Source organism: Prionailurus viverrinus, chromosome C2 (genome assembly GCF_022837055.1).
Source record: "Prionailurus viverrinus isolate Anna chromosome C2, UM_Priviv_1.0, whole genome shotgun sequence".
NCBI lineage: Eukaryota > Metazoa > Chordata > Mammalia > Carnivora > Felidae > Prionailurus > Prionailurus viverrinus.
In genome coordinates, this window is record NC_062569.1 from 25,811,243 (window position 1) to 25,831,848 (window position 20,606).

The following is a 20,606-nucleotide window of genomic DNA, read 5'->3' on the forward strand; positions in this document are numbered from 1 at the left end:
AATTAACCACCATACATTTATTAAAAACTATTTCAGCTTGTCTTTGAAAAATACTTTTAATACTATGTTTTATCAGTTTCATGGGTAATAGTTCATATAGTTGTATTTATAGTTCTCAGGATAAAAAATTACATTTTTACATTAACCTCAAACTGTATTATTTCCTGGCTCCAAATTTCCTTTGCCTTCAGTTTCTACTACTCTCCCTTTTGCACATTCTGCTCTAATGCCACTGGCCTTCCATTCTGGGTCTTTGAACTGCTCCTTCTTTAACCTCAAACGGTCTTTTCTCAAATAGCCACGTGATCTTACCTTTTTTTATGTCCTTGTTCAGATGTTACCCCCTCGGGGAAGTGATGCCTGATCACTGCCACCACCGCCACCATCCTTTCCCTCTCCTTTGTGTTATCTTTTTTCCTAGTACTTATTATCTGATATTCTTTTAAAATTTTGCTGCTTGTTTCCTATCATTCCCTCCTTACTAGAATACAAACTCCAAGGCAAGGATGGATTTAGTCAGCTTTGTTTTCTAACATATTTATTCCCAATACCTACAATAGTTTTGGATACTTGTTGAGTGAATGTGTGGTTATAGCAATATAAGTTTAGGCTCTTCACATTTTGGTCTCAGTTTCCAAGGTCTTTCGTGGAAGTGAGAATGGGAGAGGTGGGAATGAGGTAGGAATGTGGGGGTGCAGGGTAAGTGGAAAAGGAAAGAAGACAAATGATTTGTTTCCTATGGATGCAACTCAAGCTCTTCCTTAGACTTTGCTTCTCTTCAGACAACCATGTAGGCTCTAAGAAAAATAAATAAAAATTTACTTGGATCTGGAATAAAATGAGTTGGAATGATTCCAAGGCTAAGTTTCTACTAAACCAGAACCTCCATTTTCTACTTACAAATGAAAAAAAAGTAAATTTACCAGGCTCTGTGTTGCCAGGAGAAGCACAGCAGATAGTATAAAGAGCATAGATTCTGTGGCCAGATAGATTTAGGTGCAAATCTTAGTCCTACCTCTTAGCACCTTTGTGAACTTTGGGAGGTTATTTAATCTCTCAGCTTTAACTTCCTCTTCTGAAGGAATTTATAAATTTATATTTATTTTTAGATTTAATATTTTTATATATATTTTAAAATTTACATTTTAAATATAAATCATTTATATTTCTAATATAAATTTTATAGGTTTGAAGCAAATGAGATGATGTTATTAAGATACCTAGAAAAAGTTCCTGGTACATCATAGATAATTAAAATTTGGGCTATTATTTTTTTAAGTTTATTTATTTATTTTGAGAGTGAAAGAGAGAGTGGGGGAGGGAAAGAGAGAAAAATCCCAAGCAGGCTCTGTACTGTCCGTGCAGAAGCCTCATGCGGGCTCGAAGTCACAAACTGTGAGATCATGACTTGAGCTGAGACCATGTTGGACACTTAACTGACTGAGCCACACAGGAGTCCCTGGGTTATTATTTTTTAAGCACTCCTTCTTTTCTTTCCTCAACTTTATTTTGGTCCTGCCAAATAAATAAATAAATTCCTGATATCAGGAATTACCTTTTTTGTGACTTTTAGATATAATCTCCTAAAAATTCTCCTCTCCCCATTGTGTAATCCACTCACATTCTGAAATGATTAACTGGAGGAGTGACTTGTCTATTGGGGAAATACAAACAAGAGTTTATTTCCACAACCAAGAAAGACAAAGGTTGAAACAAAATAGACTGTACACAGAGTATTCTTACTCAATTCTAGAATCAAAAAAAGGTGGGGGGGGGGCTTTAAAACTATACAGAAGGGGTGTGCCATGTTACTGAACAACCAATGGGTGAAAAAAAGAAATAGAAGAGCAAAAAATATCTTGAGACAATTGAAAATGAAAATATACCAAAACTTACGAGGTGTAGCAAAAGCAATTCTAAGAGGAAAGTTCATAGCAGTAATTGCCTGCATTAAGAAAAGCAAAAGAACTCAAACAGCTTGGCTTTTCACCTCAAAGAACAAGAGAAAGAAGAAAGTAAGCCCGAAGTTACCAGAAGGAAGGAAATAACAAAGATCAAAGTAGAAATAAATGAAAATCTAAAAACAATAGAAAAATTAATGAAATTAAGAACTTTTTTCCCCCCAAAAGATAGGCAAACTGTTAATGAGACTTATCGAGAAGAAAGGAGAGTTACTCAAGTTAAATAAGATCAGAAGGAGGAATCATGCCAACTGATCCCACAGAAACAAAGGATCAGGAGCACCTGGGTGACTCAGTCAGTTAAGCATCCGTCTTCGGCTCAGGTCATGATCTTGGGGTTCATGAGTTTGAGCCCCGCATTAGGCTATGTGCTGACAGCTGGGAGCCTGGAGCCTGCTTCCAATTCTGTGTCTCCTTCTCTGTCTGCCCCTCCCCTGCTCACACTCTGTCTCTCAAAAATAAACATTAAAAAATATATATATATGAAGGATCGTAAGCGACAATGAATAGTTATATACCAACAAATTGGACAGCCAAGAAAAAATGGATAAATTTGTACAAACATACAACCTACCAAGATTGCATCATGAAGAAATAGGAAATCTGAACAGACCAATTACTAGTAAGGAGATTGAGTCTGTAGTCAAGAACCTCCTAACAAAGAAAAGTCAAGACAGATGGCTTCACTGGTAAATTCTACCAAATTTTAAGGAAGAAGGAACACTTCCAGACTTCTTTTTTTATGAGGCAAGCATTGTCCTGATAACAAAACCAGACAAGGATACTACGAGAAGTGAAAATTATAGGCCAGTATTCCTGATGAACACAGATGCAGAAATCCTCAACACAATATCAGTAAATCAAATTCAATAGTACATTAAAAGGATCATACACCATTTTCAAGTGGGGTTTACTGCAGGAATGTAAGAATGGTTCAACATCTGCAAATCATTGAGAAGCACCACATTAACAAAATGAAGGATAAAAATTACATGATCATCTCAGTGCAGTAAAAACATTTGACAGAATTCATCATCCATTCATGATAAAAACACTCAACATAGTGTTCAATCTAATGAAGGTCATATATGACAAACCCACAACTACTATCATACTCAACAGTGAAAAGCTGAACATTTTTCCTCTAAAATCAGGAACAAGATGAAGGTACCCACTCTCTTCACTTTGATTCAACATAATCCTGGAAATCCCAGGCAGAGCAAATAGGCAAGAAAAAGAGATTAAAGACATCCAAATTGAAAATAAATAAGTGAAACTATCTCTATTTGTAGATTACATGACATTATATATAGAAAACTGTACAGTTCACCAAAAAACTGTTAGAACTAATAAATTCAGTAAAGTTTCCAGATACAAAATTAGTATACATAAATCATTGTGTTTCTTTCTATAGATTGATAATGTACTATCAGAAAGAGAAATTAAGAAAACAGTCCCATCAAAAAGATATAAAGTGCATCAAAATGAGTAAGATAGGTAGGAATAAATTTAATCAAGGAGGTAAAAGATTTGTATACTGAAAACAAATAAGTAATTGATGAAAGAAATTGAAGAAGATAAAAATAAATGGAAAGATATTCCATGCTCATGAATTACAAGAATTAATATTGTTAAATCTCTATACTACCCAAAGCAATCTACAGCTTTAATGCTTGCAGTCTTTATCAAAATTCCAATGGCATTGTAACAGGAGTAGGAAAAACAGTACTGAAATTTGTATGGAACCACAAAGACCCCGAATAACCCAAACAGTCTTGGAAAAGAAAAACAAAGCTAAGGGCATCACATTTTCTGATTTCAAACTATATACAAAGCTGTAGTAACCAAACTAGTATGGTATTGGCATAAAAGTAGACTCATAGATCAGTGGAGCAAAAAGAAAGCCCAGAACTCAATCCATGTGTATATGATAATTTATGACAAAGCCAAAAATATGCAATGGGTTAAGGGCAGTTTTTTCAATAAATGGTGTTGGGAACACTGAACAGTCACATGCAGAGAATGAAACCTTACCACTGTCTCCTACCATATACAAAAATCAACTAAGAATGGGTTAAAGACGTGAAACCATAAAATTCCTAGAAGAAATTGTAGGGGGTAAGTTCTTTGACCTCAGTCTTGGCAGTGATTTTTTTGGATTTGACACCAAAAGCAGAAATAACAAGCAGGGACTACAGTGAACTAAAAGGTTTCATTCAGTACAGCAAAGGAAACCAACAAAATGAAAAGGCAATGTACAGAATGGGAGAAAATATTTAAAATTATGTATCTCATAAGGGATTGATATCCAAAATATAGAAAATTCACACAAATCAATAGCAGAACAATCTGATTAAATTTTGGGCAAAGGAACTGGAAAGACATTTTTCCAAAAGAGACCTACATATGGCTGACAGATACATGAAAAGATGCTCATCATCACTATTCATCAGGGAAATGCAAAGCAAAACCACAATGACATATCATCTCACACTCATTCGAATGGTTTTTATGAAAAAGATGAGGTGAAAAGTTTTGGCAAGAATGTAAAGAAAAGGAAAGCCTTGTGTACTGTTGGTAGGAGTGTAAATTGGTAGAGCTACCGTGGAAAACAGTATGAAGGTTCCTCAAAACATTAAGAATGGAACTACCTACCATAGGATCCAACAATTCCATTTCTGAGTGTATACCCAAAGGAAATGAAATCACTATCTAGAAGAGATATCTGCACTCACGTGTTAATGGCAGCATTATTCTCAATAAGCAAGACATGGAAACAGCCTACATGTCTGTCAATGGATGGATAAAGAAATCGTGTGTATGTGTACACTGGAATATTGTTCAGCCATAAAAAAGATAACTTGTCAATGATCCAACAAGATGGATGGACCTTGAGAACATTATGCTAAATGAAATAAGTTAGAGAAAGAGAAGTAATGCATATTCTCACTTATATGTGGAATCTGAAAAAAACTGAACTCATTGAAACAGAAGAAATTGATGGTTGCCAGGTTGGGGGAAATGAGTATAGGCAGTCAAAAGGTAGGAACTACTAGTTATAAGTAAGTTCTGGGGATGTAATTTATAGCATGTTGACTATAGTAAACAATAATGTATATTTGAAAGTTATAGGAGAGTAGATCATCAAAAAAAATTTTTTTTAACTATTTGAGGTGATGGATGTTAACTTATTGTAATTTTTTCACAATATACGTTTCAAATCATGTATATTTTAAACTAATACATTGTTATATAAGTCAATTACATCTTTTTTTAATATGAAATTTATTGTCAATAAGTCAGTTATATCGCAATAAAACTGTGAGGAAAAATATAAATATCACTCAATACAGTAGTCTCCAAATAGTATACTTTAAATCTGCAAAAGTAGACTTTAAGTTTGTGTAGTGGTGCTTTAAAAGTTCTACTTAGGGGCGCCTGGGTGGCGCAGTCGGTTAAGCATCCGACTTCAGCCAGGTCACGATCTTGCGGTCCGTGAGTTCGAGCCCCGCGTCAGGCTCTGGGCTGATAGCTCAGAGCCTGGAGCCTGTTTCCGATTCTGTGTCTCCCTCTCTCTCTGCCCCTCCCCTGTTCATGCTCTGTCTCTCTCTGTCCCAAAAATAAATAAACGTTGAAAAAAAAAAATTTTAAAAAAAAAAAAAAAAAAAAAAAAAAAAAAAAAAAAAAAAAGTTCTACTTAAATTTGGTGTGAAAGCTGTGGTTGTTGAGGCCCAGGTTAGATAGACTCTGATTTCCATACCCTCGATTTCAAATTCTGTGTCCATCAAACAACTTTATAATCATATTGAATGAACTTTTAATAAGTTTACTTAGGAAATTAGAATTGAAACTAGGTGTTTGACCTTATCGAGTCTCTAAACAAAGAAGAGAATGGAATACATGGAGAGGAGAAAGTAGGCAACAAAAGTAGGCTTATCTGTTCATGTTAGCGGTGAAAACTGTTAACATAGAAAGTTCAGGGCAGATTGCTCCTGCCTTTCATATTAATAATTAGTGACATTTTGGGGCGCCTGGGTGGCTCAGTCAGTCAAGTGTCTGACTTTGGTTCCGGTCATGATCTCGGGTCTTTGAGTTCAAGCCCCACATCGGGCTATGTGCTGACAGCTCAGAGCCTGGAGTCTGCTTTGGATTCTGTGTCTCCCTCTCTCTCTCCCCCACCCCCACTCATGTGTGCGTGCGCGCGCTCTTTCTCTCTCAAACATTAAAAAATGAAAAATAACAATAATTAGTGACATTTTATAGTCATAATGATGGGGGGATGGGCATTAAAGAGGTACTTTTTGGGATGAGCACTGGGTATCATATGTAAGAGATGAATCACTGGGTTCTACCTGAAGCCAGGACTACAGTGTATGTTAACTAAATTGAATTTAAATAAAAAAAATAATAATCTTAAGAAAATTAATGTGAAACAATCCCCATTTAGCTCTTGCATTATACCAAAGTCATGATATGCTTCAATAAAAACACAATAAAGTAAATGCATTAATTTTATATTATAAAAACTACTTTGGTGTTGATAACAAGGTTATTTGTTGCTACATATTTCTCTGAAATGAAAAATGAATAAGATAAAAAGGTTGACATCAGCCTATAGTCCTGTCCTTCCGTGTTCGTGTTTGGATTTTGATTGTTTTCTGACTTCCTATGGTGGGAAGTAGGAAACCGTGTTCTCTAATTTGTTTCACTCTTGTCTTTTCATTGTCAAGAATTACGACTTTACGTTCTATTTTGTAATCAGAATTCCCACTGTTTTCACACGCACCCCCAGTCCTTATCCATTGCTTCTCTAGCCCCAGGTTTTTTTTCTTTTTGTGTATCTCTTGGTTGTATAGACATCATCAAGTTGTTGGGGGCTGGGTGTTTTTTTGTTGTTGCTGTTATTTCTTTTTTTTTTTTTTTTTTTTTTAATTTTCAATAAGAGCTCATTCTTATTTATTTATTTATTTGGGACTGTTCTTATGTATTTATTCTTATTTATTTGGGACTGTTGCCTTTTTTATTTAACTGAAAGGTAGATTGGCTACTTATAAAATTCTTGATTCATGCTTTCTACTCTCAACTTTATAGACCGTACTTCAGTATCTTCTAGCATTAAATGCAAGTCTTGGATCAGGCTCTTCTCTGCTGACCATTTCCATCTCCCCACTCTCCCCCCCTCCCCCACCCTCACCCCCCCACCCCCCTTGCCCCCAATACCACCTCCACCATTATGGTCACTTCTCTTTTGCCTGGATGCCTGTAGGATTCAATTCTTTATCCTTAAAATCCAGTACTAACTTACACAGGCTAAATCTGTTGATTATTTTTGCTGGGAAATGTCAGTATGCACTTCTAGCTCTGAAATTTAGATTTTTTTTTAAAGTTTATTTTTACTTATTTTGATAGAGTGATAGAGAATGAGCAGGGGGGTGGGGGCAGAGAGGGAAACAGAATCCCAAGCAGGCTCTGCAGTGTCAGTGCAGAGCCCAATGCAGGGCTGAAACTCACGAACCGTGAGATCATGACCTGAGCCAAAATCAAGACTAACTGACGGAGCCACTCAGATGCCCCTAAAACTTAGATTTTTATTTCATGTTTATTGTCCACTGAATCTTTGAATATTTTATTTCTGTGTTTTTCTGTCAGTAAATTTTTTCTACTGTATGTTTTTCTATGAGCTTTTCTCTGATTGTAATTTTATCTTTTCCTTTTAGTTTTAGGTTATTGTCCTTCATTCATGCATCAAATATTTAATGAGCGTGTCTGTGTATCAAGCACTATTCTAGGTGCTGTGGGTAGAGCAGTAAATAAAATAGATGGAAGTCCCAGCCTTCATGGAGTTTGTTTTGATGGAGGAGTAAGAAGTTAATACCTATAGCTTGTCTTGTAAGTGATAATTGCTATGAGAAGATTAAAGCAATAGTATATTGGGTGGGGATCAGTTCCTGTTTTATATTAGGTTATTAGGAAAAGATTCAGTGTTATATGACATTTGAGCAGATAAATGAAGGAGATGAGGAAGCAAACCTTGTACACCATGCAGATATTTAGAGGAAATGGAGAGAACAAGACCAGACACCCTGAGGTGGTGGCATGTTTGGAGGCAAGTGCAAAAAACAGGAAAAGAAGTGGAGGAGGTAGCAAGGTTCCAGATCATGTGTGGCCTTATAGGCTTTGGCAAAGACTTGGTTTGGCCCTTAAAGTGACGTGGAAAAGCAAAGGAGAGTTTTTGAGGGAAGTGACCTGGTCTGATGTAGGTTTTTGGACTGTGGTTCAGATTCCTGGCTGTGTTTTAAATCATGTTTATTTTACCTTCTGTAATTTCTAGGCTTTTATCTATGATTGTCTTATTTTCCTTCTTTCTTTCTTGATCTCTGCCAGCTCTCATCCCTTTGCATTGTTTTTCCTCTGTCTTGGAACTCTTTAAGGTCTCTCTTCAGAGCTTACTTTCTCTGAGGTTGTGTATAGAGTAGTTTATAGATTCATCCTCTGCTTTCCTGGGATAATTTCTTTCAGATATACCTATTGACTGTTTGCTCAGTGTATTCTGTTCCCATATATATTTTCCCTAGTGTCCCATGCTGCATCTTTACGTATCTTTGAAGAATATTCTTCTCTCTGGAACAGCTATTTGCTAACAAATAGAGTAGGCAGGGGCAAAAAGTGAGCATCAGTTAGGTTTGTTCCAGTAGCTCTCACGCTAAATGGGTTTTCTCAGTCTAGCAGAGGAGCTTCCTTCAGTTCTTTGCGTACTTCATGTCATTACCTCCTTAGATCACAGGTCCTTAGGTAGTCATCTGCTGGTGTTTGGCTCTTACCCTCCATCTTCATTTGGGTCAAAAATAGTAAAGATGCCTGGTTGGTCCCTCTTTTAGAACTGCCCCACTTTGTTCTTCTGTATTGTGAAGTTAGAGTTCTGTGAATTACCCACATACTGCTGTAGATCATCTAAAAGATTGTTAGAAAGAGGTTCTGGGACACAGCAGGGAAAAAAGGACAGATGCACATACACACAAACACATTCTTTTAGAAGACTCCGTGGCCTTCCCCAAATCCAAAGAAGCTTCATTTGGTATCCTTCCTCATTTTGGTATAGATTTCACTGTATTTGGTGGAAATTTTCATAGTTTGGTTTGCAAGTGCAACTGTTTTCTTGTTGTATTAAGGATGTTATTTCCTCATATTCTCTTTTATATTTTGGTTAGGTTTTTTGTTAAGAGCAAAACTACGGACTCTCTTTAGCCTGCAGTCCAGAACTAACTTCATTGGAAATCATACATTTATACATGATGCACCTCCAAGATTTTTGGATGAGGGGTATCATTCTTGACGTGTTATGTGTAATCAAACAAGTAAATCCTTCTGTAGAACCTATAGTAACACTGGAGTCTAGTGGAATTAACTTCACAGTTATTATTTTTTGAGGTAAAATAGTAAGAGGAAACTTTGTGCTCTTACTACCTTTCAAGTACTATTCTAAATTTACTTTTTCACTCTTAACTCTGTGAAGGTATTATTATTATAGAGAGGGAAACTAAGGTATTTAGATTTAATAACTGGCCAAAAGTTACTCTGCTGTAGTCTTGCTCCCCTCTTCACTCTGCCCCCTCCACTCTGCCCACTGACTTAGCAAAATTTGTGTAGATAATTACTTTTAGTGAAGAACTTCTGTTTTAAGGACTAAATTTTCTGGGCTACAAACTATATATACTTTTATGACGGCTATTCATTTAATGCTTGTATTTAAAATTATAGGTTTAGCAGTACCTCAGACTGTTTCTAGTGTGTGATTAACTGGTAAATGACTGTGTTGGGTAAGTCAAAAATTCATTTGGTTAGTCTGTTATAGAAAATATAGTCCTTAATAAGGAAATACGAATATTACGTTTTTGGTATTAGGAATTAGACATAAAGTATGTGGCCCTTGAAAACCTTCATTGCTGGTATATTAGTTTGCTAGGGCTGCTATAAAAAAGTACCACAAGTTGAGTGACTTAAACAGCAGAAATTTATTTTTTCATAATTCTAGAGGTTAAAAGTCTGAGATCAAGGTTTTGGTGGCATCACTTATTATGAGGCTGTGAGGGAAGGATCTGTTCTAGGCCTCTCTCCATAGCTTGTAGATGACCATTTCTTTTTGTGTCTTCTGTCTGTACATATCTGAGTCCACGTTTCTTCTGCTTGAAAGGATACCACTCAGATTAGGGCCCACCTTAATAACCTCATTTTAACTTATCTCTGTAGAGACCCTGTTTTCAAATAAGTTTTCATTCTGAGGTGCTGGGTTTAGGACTTCACCATATGAATTTGGGAAGGGTGGAGGGGACACAGTTCAACCACGGTATCTGGTGTCCATAATACCATCATAAATGATACAGTTCAGCAGCTTTTGGATTGTTTGTTTGTTTGTTTGTTTGTTTTTTAGCATTGCAGGTGGAAAAGTGGAAATGTAATTGTTTTTTACTTATTCCACTCCCAACCTGAAAACAGAATCTGAAGCTTTTACCACTGCTTATGGTAGGCAGCCAAAGGAAAGCATTATTTCCAGTTTGAGAAGAGTAATGAAAGTGTTTGGCTCCTGGTCCAGCTCACTGGATTTGGACAGTCTCCTCTGAAGCTTAGGAGTAGCAAAGAGAATTATTCTCTGTAAGGAGAAGCTTGAGAATATTATTAGTGGGAGTACTTATAATGATTATAAACACCTTGACAATAGAAATAACTTTAATAATATCTACTATCAAGTACTTAGCCTAGCTCAGAGGTCAATAGACTTTTTATGTAAAGGGCCAGACAGACACCTGGCAACTACTTTTAATTCTACTCCTCTAATGTGAAAGCCACATAGTTAACATTGTAATAGGTGTAGCTGTATTGCAGTAGAACTTTATTTACCCAGTAGGTGGTTGGCAATCTGTGGGCTGTAATTTGAAGACACCCTGGTATAGTTTATGAAGATGCTACCTCATCTACCTAATGTTAAGGTAGGGCAAGGTATTTAATAAGTGTGAAATAATTCATTCTGGGTACCTGTTTCAAAATAGAATAGAATGTTGTAACTAGAAATGGATCATACAGATCACTTAGCAAAACCCTTGTTTTACTAATAACTGAGTTTTCAAAGCTCAGAGAATTGGCACATTTTGTTGACTGATTAGGGGAAAAAAACAGATGAGTTGAGACCTAGAGTCAAGTGGGATGCTCCTGATCTGAGTTCCTGACCTGTGGAACCCACTTTGTGGAAACAGGAGCTGCCTCTGTTGTTTCAACCTGGGCCCTATCCTCCCTCGCCCTCTACCCCACCCTCCATGTACACAGCAAGGCATAGGAGTCAGGGATTATGATTAACAACGTGAAGGTCTGGGTTGTGGGGAACAGCCCCCCAGGTCACACAGCCTGCTGGTTACAGAGCCATTATTAGATCACAGTTCCTGCTCCCCGGCTCCTTCCACTAACCCCTGACTGTCTCTTCATGAGTCCAGACCTCTCTTCAGCTACACTGTTGTCTAGAGCCCAGAATAGACTGATGTAAGTAAATCAGATTTTTAAAAAATTATTTTCTTGTTTATCTTCAAATGAACTAGGCATTTGCTTAATCTTGGAAATCTTACCTTAATTTTTTTTCTTTTATAAACTGTCAGAGTACATTTTTATATATATGAATTATTAAATGAAAAGACTGTGAAATGAAAAGAGAAGCTGGTTATCTGAATTTTTCTATATAATCATTAACTCTGGTATCAAATGGATACAGTCTGTTTTGGTTACCTTGCAGTTGTTTTTTGTTTGCTTGTTTTCTTTTTTGCTTTTAATATTGCAGAAATCTAATCACACTTCTACTCTGGGAAGATGGATCCAAATTCAGATATTTGACATGGCATATGTGCTGGCTGCTTATTTATTATCTTAAGGGAAGGCTCATAGATTTCCCTTATATGTGGATTTGTGGCGGTGGGGGGAGTCTCGTAAAGAAAGTATTTGGTATACTATTGGACATAACTGTCTTGGATTTAATGAAATGTGCTTCTTGCACTGAGAGATTTTCTGTAAATGTTGGTTTGCAGTAGTCAGTCAGTAATACCATTCTTAAATTCCTATCTTAATTTTCTTCAATTTCTCAGCAGTTCTTCCTCTTACCCAGGGGCCTCCCAGTAACCTAACTTCAACACTAGGGATGGAGCTGCTGTTATATATTCTCTTCTGTTTTGATGATTAGGAAATAGTAAAGGAATTAATTCTTTCTTGGTGAGTTAGAAACCACAAATATTATACTCTGCCACGTATAGAGTATGTGGTGTAGTCACTAGAGCTGTTACATTTTGATTTTCTCTCTTTGAAGGCTGTTTTATGTTTTAAGTTGATATGATCTTTTTTCCTCTGTCTCCATCTTCATTGTTAGCCATTGTGACTGGTTTTCAGCTATTAGACTAGTAAACTTTACTCTAGAAATATATTTTCCATTAGTGGAATGACTTTGTAGTTTGTGTTTATGAATATATAGTTAATTTTGGAGCCGTCTGTGTAGAACAGAAGTCTGGTTACCTTCACAATTCTCCTAAGATGATTTTTGGGAGCCTGGTCATCTGAAGTGTGCCGCCATGCTTGTTGCTGTTACTCCATTTTCATTTTATACCCACTGCTGCTCTTATAATGTGCATTGCTATGCCGTATTTGCCTGTTAATATGTAAAGCGCATACTAATTAATGGATGTGGGCAGGCGAGATATTTGTTCTGTTGGTGTCCTTAGAAGTAGTTCAACCATTTCTCTTATACTTGACTTTTAATTTCCAAGGAATTAAAACATTTGATTAATGCTATTAGAAGAAACATATGGTTTAAACAAAAGATGAGTGTCTTCTGAAAAAGATATGATCAGATGTCTAAAATTCGATGGTGCTCATCTTCCTTCAGATAACTATCTTTAGAATCTACAAAAAACAAGCCAGATTTTTTAATCAAGTTGCCTGTTACATTAATAACAAGTAGTAGTATTTTGTATCCTCAGTAAACTATCAGTGGATTGTTACAGTCACTCATGTTTTTTGATAAATTAACTTTGAATTTGTTATTATGGGGCACCTGGGTGGCTCAGTCGATTAAGTGTCCGAATTTGCCTCTCAGGTCATGATCTCACAGTTCATGAGTTTGAGCCCCGCATCAGGATCTGTGCTGACAGCTCAGAGCCTGGAGCCTGCTTCCAATTCTGTCTCCCTCTCTATGCTTCTCCCCCGCTCACGTTCTCTCTCTCAAAAATAAACATTTAAAAAATAATAAAAACAATAAAATTTGTTATTAAATGTGAAGAGATGGGGCACCCGAGTGGCTCAATCAGTTAAGAGTCAGACTGGCTCAGGTCATGATCTCACAGTTTGTAGGTTCACACTCCACATCAGGCTCTGTGCTGGCAACTCAGAGCCTGCTTCAGATTCTGTGTCTCCCTCTCTCTCTGCCTCTCCCCCACTCTCTCACCCTCTCTCTCTCTCTCAAAGAGAAACATTAAATAAACATTAAAAAAACATTAAAAAAAAATAAGTGAAGAGAAAGAAAGACTACTTAATTATCATAACTTAAAGTGGAAAAATGGTACCAGCAGAGTCTTTTACTTTGGGCTGACAAATGGCCATGAAAATTGGATTTTCGTCCTTCAACTGTGTATGTGATAACTGTTCCAAAGAAAGACAAACCTATCTTTACTTTCTTCCTAGTTACTTTCCAATTTGAAGCACTTGAAGCCAAATTCTTGGAATTTTTTATGGCCATTCCTTTTATTCCTTCTTCAGTACATTTCTTTTTTTTTTTTTTTTTTTTTTTTTTTTTTTTTTTTTTTAGTAAGTCATATTTCAATTTTATTTTAAAAATCTTAAATATATATTTAAAGGTATGTGGTACAGTGAAGTTGCCTTTCTACCCCAGTCCTCTATCACAAAGTTCTCATTGTACCCCACCACCTACACAAATGTATAGGCAACCACTGTTATTAATGTCTTAGTGTTCCTCCAGAGTTTCCTTCTGCATATAAAGCAAATATGAATATAGATATTTATCTTTTCCGTAGATACTTATCTCTTCCATTTTCTACATAAAATTAAAGAATATTATTCAAACAGTTCTCACTGCTTTTTTCACTTTTTATTTCTCAGATCTTTATCAGCACATAAAGATTCTTCTCATTTTTCATGACAGCCACATTCTATTTCCTTGTTAATTAATATCTGCAGCCAGACTTTTGACCCTTCCCATTTGCTGAAGGTCCATAATCAGGCCTCATTCTTTTCTGCCTTTGTCCATAGTACTTGTCTTTTCTGAGTGTGTCACTACCTTTGAGGCTTTAAGGCCAATTCTTGCCTTTCAACTATGCACATAAATAAAAAATTGTAGAGAGAGGTACAAGGATAATGGAGAACAATTGAAATTCCAACCAGATAAATGGGAGAATGAAGAGGCCTAGCTTCTATATTGCCCCTTTATTGTCTTTAAGGACTCTAACCTCCTAACCAGTAAACATTTAAAATGTTTGCACTATCTACATGATGATTTTTGATGATGATCTTACACAAAATAAATGCTGACTTTATTGTACTCAGGCAGTCTGTGTTTTAACCATTTTGGTCTCCCAAGAGCCTAGCAGATGGTTGTTCAGATGTTTATTACATGAATATTATACTACTCTCTGTAGCTGTTCTTCATTTTGCTGAGCCCCTGTCTTTCGCCCAAAGCCTGACTGAACAATCATGAAAAGCTCTCATGTTGGTTCTTGATTCTTTCAGTGTCCTCACTGTCACTGCTCAGAGTTTAGCTACTCTCAGAATTTCAACTTCTTACATTTGTGGATGGTTTTATACACTTACATTTCATTTCATTTTTCTCTCACATTCAAGACTTTTAAATCTATTCTAATATACATGTATTGTGTGTTTATCATGTTAATCTTTGTAACAAGGTATTAGGAGATCTGCTTTATAGATGAAGAAACAGGTTGAGAGGGATCACACAGCTAGTTAGGAACCCATAGCTAGTAGTTATTAGAGCTGTAACTTCGAGTCACTGCACTTGATTATTCCCTGGAACCTCACACTCAAAACATACAGTGTAAACATTAGACATCTGAATTTAGCCTTGGTTCTACTATACTTTGATGTTAAGCTATCCGCCGTACTTGTGTTTCATCATTTAGAAAATAAGGAGTTTGGACTAGATATCTAAAGGCCTTTCTTACTAGCTAGTAATGATCTTGGATATAAATATAGGATTGTTTATAGTGTAGGACCTATTGCCAGTCCCTCTACACTTTTAAGAGCTGGGGCTGTGTGTTTTTACTTAGATATATACTAATGCTACAGTTTGGTTGCTGCTTCTGTTTGGTTGGGATTTAGGTACAAAATCAGTGGGTTTTATATAGCCAATAGATTTTTCCCTCCTTTTTTTTTTTTTTTTTTTTTTTTTTTTGGTCTCACTAAATGTATTTATATTCTATTAAGGATAATTTTTATCCATTGCCAGTGACTTTTTGTAATTTTTTTAACGTTGATTTATATTTGAGAGAGAGAAAGAGAGACAGTGTGTGAGTAGGGGAGGGGCAGAGAGGAGACAGAATCTGAAGCAGGCTCCAGGCTCTGAGCTGTCAGCACAGAACCCGACACAGGGCTCGATCGAACTCACAAACTGTGAGATCATGACCTGAAACCAAGTCTGATGCTTAACCGACTGAGCCACCCAGGTGCCCCAGCAATGATTTTTAAATAACTGTACGTAGTTGATATTTTTGTAATTATTTAAACCTTTAGGTGTAACCCAGAAAGACATGTGGGTTCATTCATTTCTTTCTCAGTTTTTTTTCCTTAAGTCGGTAGCCATTGTATCCATTTTACACAGGAATACCTAATGCAGTTTTTATCCTCATTGAAGAACTATTTTGATATTATATTGCTGTATACCATGATAGATTCTTAGTAAAGAAATGTAATGAAGACTTTGTAATGGTCTGCGTTTTACATAGGAGTATTCTTATTAAGTATTTGACTTTTTTAAGACACGATTTAAAATGGGATCTTATTTTTACTTTAATATGCTCTGTATAAAGGTGCTTTTCTAGTCTATATATAAAAGGATGTTTCTTTTATTTTTAATAAAAAGAGCTAATACCTTATTGGAGAATTTTGTTTTGTGATTTAATGGTAATTTATTAGCAGAAAGTATAAAAAAATGAAGTACTACTTTTTCAGTTGTTACTTACCCAATTTGGACTATATATAACTAATATTTCAGGAAATTTATTTAAAATATTTTATGTAAAATATTTCAATTTATTTTTTTCTTCTTGTTACAGGAGCTAGAGTTAATGCCAAAGACAGCAAATGGTTGACACCTTTACACAGAGCAGTTGCATCTTGTAGTGAGGTATGAAATTTCTCTTAGTAAATACATCATATATAAAAACATTATAAGTAGGCCTGCCTGTGAGCCCATATTAAAATTCTGTGTTTTCACAAGTAGGAAAAAGCAACTGAAAATACCTAGATTGGTTATTTGACTTTAGAATTTGTACAAACCAAGTTAAGTGTTCCCCATTTCTCTTTTGTGACTAAGGTCTCTTGAAGAGTCTGAAATAGCAAAGAATAGAAAACCCTCCTTGTATATGTCCTACAAGAGAAATTATTTGTTATCTTATAAAATCCTCCTCAATCTTATCTCTACTGGACAGGCTGCAGAGGTTCTGCTGAGTGTAATCAAGAAATAATCTCAGCAGTATATAGCGATTCATTGAAGTATCGTTTGGTTAAACACTGAAATTAGCTTCAAAAACATTGCTCGATCTCACATTTTACCAGTTCTAAATATATAACCTAAAAATTCTAGGTGTCTTATGGGGAAGAACAGCTTCTTCTTATTTGTAACCCTATACTATTTACTCTTCAAGATAACTGACATTTTTGGAGAACATTCATTTTTATGTTTTTCATACTTCTAGTCCTCATGACATCCTTGTAGGATAGATATTTTGAGGGAATTGTAGTTCATCATTTGCCAGAAACCACTCAACTTTTGAGTAGCAGAAATGGGATGAAAACCTAGACCCTCTTTTTTCTGTCATTTTACTCTTTCTAAAATGTATTCGGTGCATTTTAAAAATGCATTGTGTCCAAAGAACTCTTATCTCTTCACTTTTCTTTGTATTTCTCATTATGAACTACATCTTGAACCCAGAACAAGAATTAAACAAGTGAAGAGAAGTAGAGGGTGAGCGGCTGGGAGGGATTTCAAACCCTGCAACGTGACTGCGGCAGTCTGTTAGCTGTAGCCTCCTAGTTGGGAGGAACGGGAGGGAGAGAACCGTGGGTGGTGCACTGGAGCGCATCTTACCACATCTGGGTCTGTGATGTGCTGTAGCTGCTGGAATGTGCAACTTGGATCTGGAGAAACTGGCTACAGATATCACTTGCCACTTTCTAGCTCTGTGATCTTAGGCAGATCTGGGGATTATCATGAAAACTAAGACATTAACCAAAATATTTTTAATTCTGAAATTCCTTGGTAATGTTAAGTTTGTGGTTAGCCCTCTTATAAAGAGTTTCTGTAAACAAGGCAGTTAAGGAAGATAAACATTACTGTCATTGGGACCTATTAATAAGTTAGTCATACCTATCCAGTTTTTAGTATGACCCTTGGGAATATGATTATTAAAATTAATGGAGTTTTGCCAAATTAAGTCATAAGGGACACTTTGCATATTTGTAGAGATTGTAAAACAGACCAGAAATTCTTAAGGTAATTAATATTAGAGGAAGGTTGCAGGTTCTGCCCAAAGACTTAACAGCTGATTTTTTAAAACTATGTACTTAGCCTGAACTTACAGGCAAGCTGTAGGTTAGAAAGCAGTGATCTTAATAAGTTTCTTGAGTATGCTTTCAGCCTAAAAATTACTGGGCTGTGTAGTAGTATTCTTTTGTAGGAAACCTAGTCAAGAATACCAGTTGCACCCATGTTCTTTTCATTTTTTCTACTACATCCTGAGAGCAAAAGAGTGCTGTACTTAATTTCATTGAATAAGGAAATATAGCCACAGAAGGGTATGGAAAAGACAAAATTTTAGGCAGCTTTGGTTTATGTTTTTGAAGTACTGTCAGAGAAGAAAGCCCTAAAGAGGGTGCCAATCCTCCAAGGCCTTTGGAAGCTAACACCATCATAGAACATAGTGGAGAAGTTAATTCGTCACAAAGAGGATGCCTTAGTGCTTAATTCCTGCACTTTACCTGGGTTGGGAAAGGCTGCTTTGGGTTACAAATCCTAAACTCCTCACTCTCCCTCAGTGGCATGGCTTCCACATACCTCATCGTATTGGCTGGCTGACTCATCTCATCTCCAGTGGTGATTTGTGACTGCCATTCTTCAAGTCGGAGCATACAATTTAGCTCTCTCAATGCTGAGTATTCTTCTGAATAAATTGATTACTGAGTATTAGGGCTTTTTGTGTGTTCTTGTTTTGGTTTTTTTACCTTGTTTTTTTTAAGAAGCCACATCACACTGCTAAATCCTCTGGAAGATATACATTTACTTTTTTAACTTTAGGAATTACATCTTAGTTCTGTCAAGACCCCAAATTTATATTATCACATGAGATATTAGCGGTCCCTCCCACTATTACGTTTATTTGCGAATGTGTTAGCCCTTCTTTTTCCCATGCCTGACTTCAAATCAATGGTAAGAATTGCTTTTAAAAAGGCAGAGCCACAGACAGCTAGTGCTGTAGAAACTCTTCTAGGTGGACCCCAAGCAATGAATAAATACTCTTTGGACAAAATTATTTAACCTTTTATCATCACCCCATATGTCATAATTTTATTAAAATCTGTGTCATAGGATATTTAGCTGAGTTTTTTCTTAAAAAAATTTTTTTTAATGTTTGTTTATTTTTGAGAGAGAGAGAGAGAGAGAGATACAGAGCATGAAAAGGGAAGGAGCAGAGAGAGAGAGAGACAGACAGACAGACAGACGGACAGACAGAATCTAAAGCAGGCTCCAGGCTCTGAGCTGTCAGCACAGAGTCCAACACGGAGTTCAAACCCATGGACCATGAGATCATGACCTGAGCTAAAGTCGGTTGCTTAATCGACTGAGCCACCCGAGCGCCCTACTTAGCTGATTTTTTAAAGTCAAGGCACACCTGGAGTATTTCTTACACATACATAGCCTCTAATAATGGAAAAATTGGAATTAAGGTTGCTATGGTAATATTTATCATTAGTGGAACCGTATATACCTTTTATTATTCCTATATTATTTTCTAAATACTTATAATGTGCTGATAATATGATCTAGAGTTTTACTAGCTCTGACAACAGGCTTATTGATTGTAATTTCTAGAAATCCACGTGTTTGGTTTGGTTTAATGTCTCCCTCCAGTCTGTAGAGATTTGTTTTTTTCTGAATTTTCAAAGATTACTGCTATTGTGATCTGACATCCTATTGTGAATGATAAATGGTGGATACGTTAGTCAGCTTGGGTTGCCATAACAAAATATTATTGACTGTGTGGCATAAACAACAGAAATTTGTTTTCTCATAGTCTGGAGGCTGGAAGTCCCAGATCAAGGTCCAGCAGAGTTTCTAATGAGGGCTATCTTCTGGGCTTTGCAAACTGCTACTTCTTACTGTATCTTCACATGGTAAAGAGAAAGGGGCGGGGGGGATCTTTCTCACTTCCTCTTCTTCTAAAGTATCAGATCAGGTCAGGTTGCCTCCCTTATGATCTCATTTAACTTCAATTACCTCCCAAAGACACTGTCTCCAAATATAGTCACACTGGGAGGTGTTAGGGCTTCAACATATGAATTGTGGGGGAACACAATTTGGTCCATAGCAGTGAACCCCTTGTTCAAACTTTGGTCTGTCTTGATTCTAGGATCTTGGTAACTATGTTTATAGTGTTTCTTAGGTGCCGTCTTACCCACCCTCACCTACCATTAACTGGATTTATTCTTTCTTTTCAGCAAAACAAAAAAATAGTTTTGATTTTTCTGTTTCTTGCTAATGGAACATAAATATTCTCCATACTTTTCAGAAGTATACACTGTGAATTCCAGAGTGGGAATGAATAAGGGAAGCCTGGCACTTATTCCCACTGTTTGCCTAACTTAATCCAATTATAAATTCTTCATTTTGTTTTTAATTATTTTCTAGTACATCCATCAACATATCTACTAACATTTCCCAGGATAATGTTAGTTTTATCCTCCAAATCACAATATACCCTTCTTGAGTTGGAGAATTCTGATGGTGTGTTTGTACCACTTCCTGTCTGTATCCTTTTCTTTATAGTCCTTTTTTTCATTGAAGTATAATTTACAGTAAATGAACGCGTGTAGTCTTGGGTTTGGACACACGTATCCACTCATGTAACCTTTTTTCCCAATCAAGATATGGAAGATTTCCATCATTCCGGCAAGTTACCTCATGTCCCTTTCTAGTCAGTCTTGCCTGTCCCCGAGGCAACCACTGTTCTGATTTCTTCCACCATAGAATAATTTTGCTTATTCTAGAGCTTTATAAAAATGGAACCATACAGTATGTACTCTTGTATCTTGACTTCTTTTGTTCAGCTTAATACTTTTTTAAGTTTTGTTGTTGTTGGTTGTCTTTTGGTTTTG

At 36.2% G+C, this 20,606-nt stretch overlaps 1 protein-coding gene across 10 annotated transcripts in view; it reads left to right on the forward strand.

Moving 5' to 3' along the window:
* The window catches only part of ANKRD28 (ankyrin repeat domain 28), a 200,723-nt gene that overhangs the window by 117,107 nt on the left and 63,010 nt on the right, over nt 1-20,606 (forward strand). For 5 of the 10 annotated variants that reach the window (XM_047876241.1, XM_047876243.1, XM_047876242.1 and 2 more), the window contains one exon: nt 16,289-16,359. The exons of the other annotated variants lie outside the window; for them this stretch is intronic. In XM_047876241.1, the coding sequence (XP_047732197.1) occupies nt 16,289-16,359 (71 nt within the window). The remainder of the gene's footprint in view (nt 1-16,288; nt 16,360-20,606) is intronic. 10 annotated transcript variants of the gene reach the window in all.